At 45.0% G+C, this 8,746-nt stretch overlaps 1 protein-coding gene across 1 annotated transcript; it reads left to right on the forward strand.

Annotated features, from left to right (window-relative positions):
- Positions 1-5,362: 5,362 nt before the first annotated feature.
- Positions 5,363-5,849, forward strand: LOC138930194 (histone H2A-Bbd type 1-like). The gene has a single exon (XM_070289898.1). The coding sequence runs from the start codon at positions 5,363-5,365 to the stop codon at positions 5,717-5,719; it is 357 nt and encodes a 118-aa protein (XP_070145999.1). The 3' UTR covers positions 5,720-5,849.
- Positions 5,850-8,746: the final 2,897 nt, after the last annotated feature.

An 8,746-nucleotide genomic window follows, 5' to 3' on the forward strand; every position in this document is an offset into this window, starting at 1 on the left:
AGCTGTACCACCATCCCTTTAAGAACTCACAGCTGTGCCTGTGGGTTCACAGGAGACAGGGGGGCCCTGGGCAGCTTGTCCTCCAGCTAACTGCGGCACCCTGCCACACCCCTCTCCTCCCCAGGACCAGGGGTCCTCCACCAGGGGAGGAGGGCAGGCAGAGGCTGAGAACCACTGCCCTTGGGAAAGCAGGAGTCACCCAAGGTTAGGCTTTTCGTGCATTTTGAAAAGACAGAAGGGGACTGGTGAGGGAGGATTTGTTCTAACTTGAGCCCTGCAGAGACCAGTGACAGCCAGTGCCCTTGGGAGTGGGAAAACTAAAGCCAGTGTGAGTGGGAGCAAGGGCTAGGGAGGGCGTGCCTGCCAAACCAGGTCTGTAACCAAAAGCAGTGTCAGGGCAGGCCGGGGTCAGACACAGACACAGGTCAGCACAGGTGAAAACATCACATGTGAGATGACATGAGCCTGAGTCCAGCCTGGAAAGACCTTGGAGAGGAATGTCAGATTGCTGTCAGCGTGAACACAAGGCCTGGGAATAAGGCTGGCCTCCCTCTGAAGACAGCCTCCGAGAAGAGGTGTTTCAAGGGCCCAGGCTCCCCTAGCCCCTGAATCTGACAGGTCCTGTAGGAAGTTGCCGGAGACCACCTGACTTTACAAAGGGCTTTCAGAGCCTCAAAATGAGATTCAAGGAAGAGGAGACTATATGAACAGCAATATACGATGTCCCTAGAAAACAAATTACAAAGTGGCCATTTAGCAGACCTAATCTAGTCAGCAAATGGAATTATTAGGCCTATAGTGACTATCTTTAAAAAATCTATTTATTTATTTTTGGCTATGCTGGGTCTTCATTGGTGTGCACGGGCTTTCTCTAGTTGTAGCAAGCAGGGGCTACTCTCTAGTTGTGGTGCAAGGGCTTGTCATTGCTGTGGTCTCTCTTGTTACAGAGTATAGGCTCCTAGCATGTGGGCTCAGTAGATGTGGCTCTCAGGCTCTAGAGCCCAGGCTCAAGTAGTAGTGATTCAGGGGTCAGTTGCACTGCAGCATGTGGGATCTTCCTGGACCAGGGATTGAACTCGTGTCCTCTGCATTGGTAGGCAGATTCTTTACCACTGGCCCACCAGGGAAGTCCCCTACAATGACATTTTTAAAGGAAAAGTCATTATCAAGCAACATGTACGAATCAAAAACTTTTTGCCTGAAAAATCTCAATTTTTTTGGTGAAAATCAAAATATCTGGCCATCCATGGCTATAGTCCAATGATGTCTGACTGCTTGTACCATTTATCCTGGGCCTTTCCTTTCTCTGTTGTATCTCACATATGACCCACTTCACTCATTTATAGCATATTGATGGCTCCTAAAGATATTTGAGTTCATTGTTTCCATTGTAAATTAATTGTAAAACCACAATTTTATGAAAGATAAAATCTTCTCGTTCAGTAAATTAGTGTAGCCTAGTTCTCTTCAAATTGTTTTGGTATAGTGTCAATATTTTCTGTCACTGTGCAAGTTCGTTGCAAACTGATACAGCCTTATTTTACGTGACTATTATGAAGCTTACATAGGACACTTCACTGAAGTTCAGCCACACCTGGACTAATACATTTTCTGTTTAACAAGATGATTCCACTCACCTAAGTGTTGTTGTACAGCCAGATTGCTAGAATGGTCAGTAAATGCTAACTTGTGATTTCTGTAGGTCTTGTCGCTGACTAGTAGACGATAATGACCCCATGCTGCTGCTAAGTCTCTTCAGTCGTGTCCGACTCTGTGCAACCCCATAGATGGCAGCACACCAGGCTCCCCCGTCCCTGGGATTCTCCAGGCAAGAACACTGGAGTGGGTCACCATTTCCTTCTCCAGTGCATGAAAGTGAAAAGTGAAAGGGAAGTCGCTCAGTCATGTCCAACTCTTCAAGACCCTGTGGACTGCAGCCTACCAGGCTCCCCCATCCATGGGATTTTCCAGGCAAGAGTACTGGCGTGGGGTGGCAGTACCCAAATCATGTTTGCAGAGCAGTGCAATAGTAAATTTGTTTCATTTTATTCTTTGAGGAGTATGGTTTCAAATCTAAGGAAAGGCAATGAGGAGGCCCTGAGTTTAGTGTTTCATTTAGCGTTTCTCCTTCAGAGTCCTTAATGTGGACAAAAGGTTAAGCGCAGGCTCAGTTGCTCAGTCATGTCCGACTCATTGCAACCCCATGGTCTGTAGCCCATCAGGCTCCTCTGTCCATGGGATTTCCCAGGCAAGAATACTGGAGTAGAGAGGCCATTTCCTTTTCCAAGGGATCTTCTTAACCGAGGGATCAAACCCCAGTCTTTTGTATCTCCTGTGTTGGCAGGCGGATTCTTTTACCACTGAGCCACCTGGGAAGCCCCACACAAAAGATTATATTACTCTCTTATATTTAGGGTTCTCGAATCACTGTGGGGAAAATATCTCTAAACTTCTGTAAATACACAATCAACTAAAGCAAAAAACTGGTTTGCTGCAGGGAGGCAGGTTAGATTCTGTTGTTGTGAGATCCTTGGGTTCTGAGATGTAGTATGAGAAGAATTCACCCACTGAACTGTGAAAGAGTCTTCATGTCACAGTGGGGCAAAATAGTGAAAGAAGAAGGGGGCAGACTGGGTTCTGGTCTCCCGTAAGTGTAGTTTACTTGGGGCCTGTCAGCTTCCATGGCTATACAATGTGGTGCTGATGTGCTCAGTCGTGGCTGACTCCTTGCGACCCCATGGCCTGTAGCCTGCCAGGTTTCTCTGTCCATCGAATTTTCCAGGCAAGAATACTGGAGTGGGTTGCCATTTCCTTCTCCAGTACAGTGTGGAGGTTGGACTAAATTATCTCAGAGATCTGCTTGAGGTGTACAGTTCTCAGCTTATGATCTTTTCCTAGCTTCCCTGATAGCTCAGTTGGGTAAGAATCCACTTGCAATGCAGGAGACCCCGGTTCGATTCCTAGGTCAGGAAGATCCTCTGGAGAAGGGAAAGGCTACCCACTCCAGTATTCTGGCCTGGAGAATTCCATGGATTGTGTAGTCCATGGGATCACAAACAGTTGGACACGACTGGGCAACTTTCACTTTCATGATCTTTTTCTAAGGAAAATTTTCTACCTAAAGTGGGTGAACAGGGCACAGAATAGGGTTTTTTTTTTTTTTTTAGAGTATTCATTTTATAGCTGAGGCCACTTTGGCCCAGAGATGCTGATGAGTTCTCCCAAGGTCCCATGGCAAGTGGGTCGCAGGGTAGGGATGAGAATCCAGCTTTGCCACCTGCTGTGGAGGCTCTTCCTCTGCTATATCCTGATAAATGGGTGGTCTTGACATAGGAAGGTTTTAATGGTCTCCTCTGGTGGAAGAAAGCCAAATGCTTCAATATAGAGGTGTTGATTTCTTACAAAAGGTGTAATTTGGTTTCTGGGAGAATATTTTGGCTTGGTCCTAAAGTATGTTCAAGTTCTTCCATAAGATGGTGCTGCTGCTGCTGCTGCTAAGTCGCTTCAGTTGTGTCCGACTCTGTGCGACCCCGTAGACGGCAGCCCACCAGGATCCCCTGTCTCTGGGATTCTCCAGGCAAGAACACTGGAGTGGGTTGCCATTTCCTTCTCCAATGCATGAAAGTGAAAAGTGAAAGTGAACTCGCTCAGTCGTGCCCGACTCTTTGCAACCCCATGGACTGCAGCCTACCAGGCTCCTCCATCCATGGGATATTCCAGGAGTACTGGAGTGGGGTGCCATTGCCTTCTCCAGAAGATGGTGCAGGGACACCCAAATGAACTTTTTGACTGACCCAGTATATTGTTTAAATGTAGCTCATTTCAGTTCAGTTCAGTAGCTCAGTCGTGTCCAACTCTTTGTGACCCCATGAATCACAGCACGCCAGGCCTCCCTGTCCATCACCAACTCCCGGAGTTCACTCAGAGTCACGTCCATCGAGTCAATGATGCCATCCAGCCATCTCATCCTCTGTTGTCCCCTTCTCCTCCTGCCCCTCAAGGTACCATAATTCAGTTTCTTTAGTCTCAAGGAAATTTAGGAATAGTCAGTTTGTATAAACAATCTATCAAGATATGTCACTCAGAACAGAACACCTTCAAGAGATTTTATAATCAACTGCAGTCCATTATAGTAGTATCATTCAAAGATAGGAAAACATCACACACTCAGATAATCAGAGGTGAGGGCATTTTTGAGTTACAGACATGGACATACAAGCATGGAAAAACAGAGATTATAGCTTCAATGTTATAATTTTAGCCATGGCTCAAGTAAATATCAAAAAGTGTTCTTCTCTAGAGGGTATGATTTGAAGAAGCTAATAGACAAACAAAGACTGGAAAACCAGTTTCTCTGTTGTCTCTCACTCAGTGGAGCCTAGATCTCTGTGAACCTATTTCAAGAGGTCACCAGATGGTCAGATCCTGAAACCAAATTCTCCACCATTTCTGCCAGCAGTGGGAATAACTTATCAGCTATAAACGAACAAAAACAAAGCAACCACAAAATTAGTTCAGAGGAAAATTTTAAAATTAAAATTAGAAAATCATAGAAATCCTCTTGGTTTCCATGAGGCTTTGGAATCACCTAGAAGAAACAAGACACTCCTGGGCTTTAATTGAGAATGTGGCACTTTTCTGTCTTGGGAGTTTACCTGGCTCTGACAGGGGAGTCCATGGGCATATCCATGTGACCTCCAAAACAGTTAAAAGATATTTTTAAACTGAGAAAATCATGACACTCTTAAAGATATGAAATGTACATGTATTCAAAGAATCTGTTTAACTCCTGAGGGGATTGGCAGATGGTATAACAAAAGGTAACCTGAAGAACAAACATATAAGTTTTGAAGCAGAGTATTTTAAATGTGTAATTGGAGGCACGATTGGTTTTATTACAATATGAGAAGGGAGACAAATGGATCTCCCCTGGACAAGGCATTCCGTATGTCTCTCAGTGACCACCAATTTACAGAGGGATGTGAACCAGTTCAAAGATAATCCAAGCCTAGGCTCAGATAAGCTGAAGTGGTGTCCCAGAGACAGGGCTGTGTTTCCATTAAAACATTCTTTTTCTCTCCATGCCCCCTGTTTGTTTATTTATTTATTTTTACTAGACTGTTACAGTGAAATAGAAAGAGTTCCCTGTAAAAAGAGGGAACCATTTCTAGGCCAGTCCTGATCCAGGGCCCAGTGGCCACTGATGACATCACAAAGCCTGAGCTGTCACAAAGGCAGCTCCCTGAGCAATAAGAGACCTGAGCAAGGGGACACAGCCAGCAGAGAGAGACTGGCATCTCAGGAGGCCCCAGCCAGCAGGATCATCAGTCTGGGCTGATAGAGGCAGCGTCCAGCCGACACCATGTCTCGGAGAAGACACCTCCAGAACTGCCATCGCAGTAAGAGACACTCCCTCTCCCGTTCCACCAGGGCCGAGCTGCAGTTCCCCGTGAGCCGCGTGGACCGCCTCCTGCGAGAGGGTCAGGGCGCCCACCGCCTGAGCTCAGCGACACCTGTGTTCCTGACCGCAGTCCTTGAGTACCTGACGGCCAACATCCTGGACCTGGCGGGGCAAGAGGCCGGCGCCAACCACAGGGTACGCATCAGCCCGGAGCACGTGCAGAGGGCTCTGATCAACAATGAGAATCTCCGCCGCCTCTTCCAGCCCAGTGCCTTCTCGAAGCCCACAGCTTCACCACCTGCTCCCGAGAGGAAGTAGGGATGTCCAGGCCCCTGAGTCACAGCCACATCTCATCAGCAGCTTCTCGCCCCAAACTGCCCACAGACGAGGGAGGCCTCGTCTTCTGCCCTTAGCACTGCTATTAAAGCGTTCATGGCTGTGCTTGTAACTGCTTGCTTTCTGTCATTTGTCCTTGAGGCGTCTGGGCGACATGGGGTGGCAGGGGGGTCCTCTCATGAGGGATGGAGGGGTGGAGTGGGTGGTCAGGGAGGGATGCTGGAATCCTGGAATCCTGAAATCGGGGAGTGGTTTCCGATGGAGACAGTATTATGTGTGGTCCTAGGGGGAGTCGCTGGCTAAGGTTGCGGGGCAGGACTTCCTCACTGGCTCTGAAGGAGTCCAGACCAGGGAGGTTGGGAGGTTGGTGCGGAGAGGGCCTGTTGAATTCCCAGAAGGATGGTGGTAATGGGAAAGGGGCTGAAAACCATGAGGGAAGAGCCTAAGGCTTTATTCCTGATGCTGCTGCTTAGTCGCTTCAGTCATGCCTGACTCTGTGTGACCCCATAGATGGCAGCCCACCAGGCTCCCCTGTCCCTGGGATTACTCCAGGCAAGAACACTGGAGTGGGTTGCCATTTCCTTCTCCATATTCCTGATGGGGAACATCTAAAAGTGGGAGGTGAAGCCAAGCGGGGTGATTGAAGAGGATGGCAGAGCAGTCAGTGTGAACTTAATGGGGCAGGACTTTTACATGAAGATTGAGGAGTGATGGGGAAACCATAAAGAAATACACATAAAAGGAATTATGGCCATGTTGAGTTCATGTATTATTTATTTTACCGTCTCATTCCAAAAAAGAGACTTGAGACAGGGCTTATTAGGCAGTGCTGTGACACTCTCTGTGGACGTTCATCAGATGGCAAAGGGCCCCCCTCTGCTGCCTCCTGGCCTGTCATACAGGACTGGTCAGAGGCTGCCCAGCCGGCTTTAACAGAGGGGTCAGTGGACCTGGGTTTGCCATCCCAGTTCACCACTTTCTAGCTGTGTGATCTTGAACATCCGTCTGTTTCCTGTGAGCAGCAGCTCCCTCATCTGTAAAACAGGGATAATCAGAGTTCCTCCATCTTGGGGGTTTCCCAGAGATGAAGTCACCATGTGCCTATAAACTGTGACTCAACACAGAGCCTGGCACAGGCCACACCCTTAACAGATGGCTGCCTGTGTCTACCTCCCCAGCTGCTTAGACAGGTCCCCCAAGGGGCGGCCAGGCCTGATTCAGTTATTCTGTTGAGATACAGAATCTCTGCTTTGGGGGGCAAAGTACAAAGTAGGTAGCCCAGAGAAACATATTTCAAACTTCTGACCTCCAGAATTGAAACCAAATAAATGTTTTATTTTTTTATTTAAGCCAAGTCTGTGGTAATTTGTAAGTGCAGTTTTAGGAAACTAATGGAGCTGAGGAATGAACGTTTGCAATCTTTTAATAAAAGCAGACAGATTTGAGGAAACTAGAGCAAACTCTCTAACAAAACTTAGTCTTTTTTACTGAGAGCAAATGCAGTTCTCAGATTTGAGTTCAATATTAAATTTGATACTAAATTACCAGAAGCTGTTTTTTAAAATTATATGAATAAATTCATGAAAACTAAGTCAGGCTTGGAAAAATGTAATACAAATTTGTGCTATTTTTCAGTTGATTTCTGTACACCTTCTCTACTTTTCTGTATTAAGTACATACATGCTTAATTTTGTATTTCAGTGCCATCTTTCCTATTCTGGAACAAAATGTCATTTTACTTTAGAACAGAAATATTCTCTTTTTTTCCCTGAGTTTTGAGGCTCATAGTAGGGTCTCAGTGATGTATATTAATTAAAAATTTTAATTAAAGTCACTTTTATTTTGCAGAGAGGTCTGGGGGTCCATAATTGTGTACGTCATGTGATTTTTACTGGACTAGGTCACATACATACCTAACCCACCTTTTTTAGCTACACACATTACTTGTATGTACGGCTTCTCAGTGTGACGAAAGTGAGCATATTGATCAACAGAACTGAAGATGTAGCCTCCTTGCAGCATGTACAAATAAGCACAAATGTATAAATTAAAACTATAGCTAAATAGTGTTTCACTGTATTATCTTTTAAATAATAAAACCATCCATTAAAAAAATAAAAAAAAAATAAAACCATCCATTATGGAACTAAATTTAGTGTCATCCAAGGTTTTTAGTTACCTAAGGATTTTGAAATGCTCTCAAGCTGACATACCTAGAACTTTATTATTGCAGAAATTTAGGTTTGTCTGCAAAATAACTGGATTTGATTAAACAGATTTTTCAAGTCTTAAAGTTTTATTGGAAGGAATTCTAGGTCATTTGATCAGTAAAAGTGTATAAGTTTTGGAAAAAAAAATACCCTAGTAGCTTAAGAAAGTTTGCTTGTATTACACCTAACATGGATAAATGAAGGATGATATAGTTTTCACAAAACCTGAACTGTTAAGCTAGACTTGTTTGGTAAAAATTTAACCACATTTTATGCATTTGAGTTCTTAAAATGGTTGTTAGTTTCTTAGAGAATATGTATTATTTCAGTCTAGCTCATTTTAAGTGTCACAGTTCCGTTTCTTTATTTTCAGGGAATTTAAAGAATACTTCCTTTATATAATTAATGATTTATTAGATATGACAATCAGAACAGAGCTCCTTTAAATTCAGAGTTTTCATGATCTAATATATTAATATCTCCCAGATGAAATAAAGGACTTTGCAGGTGTGATTTTGCAGGTGGCTCAGTGGGAAAGAACCCACCTGCCAATGCAGGAGAGGCAGGAGATGGAGGTTCCATCCCTGGGTCAGGAAGATCCCCTGGAGGAGGGCATGACAACCCACTCCCATATTCTTGCCTGGAAAATCCTATGGACAGAGGAGCCTGGCAGGCTACAGTCTATGAGGTTGCAAAGAGTCAAACACAACTGAGCAACTAAACACACACAGATGAAAGAAAACATTATGCACATAATCAGAGGTGAAGACATTTCTGAATTAGAGCCACATAGATGTAT

Source organism: Ovis canadensis, chromosome X (assembly GCF_042477335.2).
Source record: "Ovis canadensis isolate MfBH-ARS-UI-01 breed Bighorn chromosome X, ARS-UI_OviCan_v2, whole genome shotgun sequence".
Taxonomy (NCBI): Eukaryota; Metazoa; Chordata; class Mammalia; order Artiodactyla; family Bovidae; genus Ovis; species Ovis canadensis.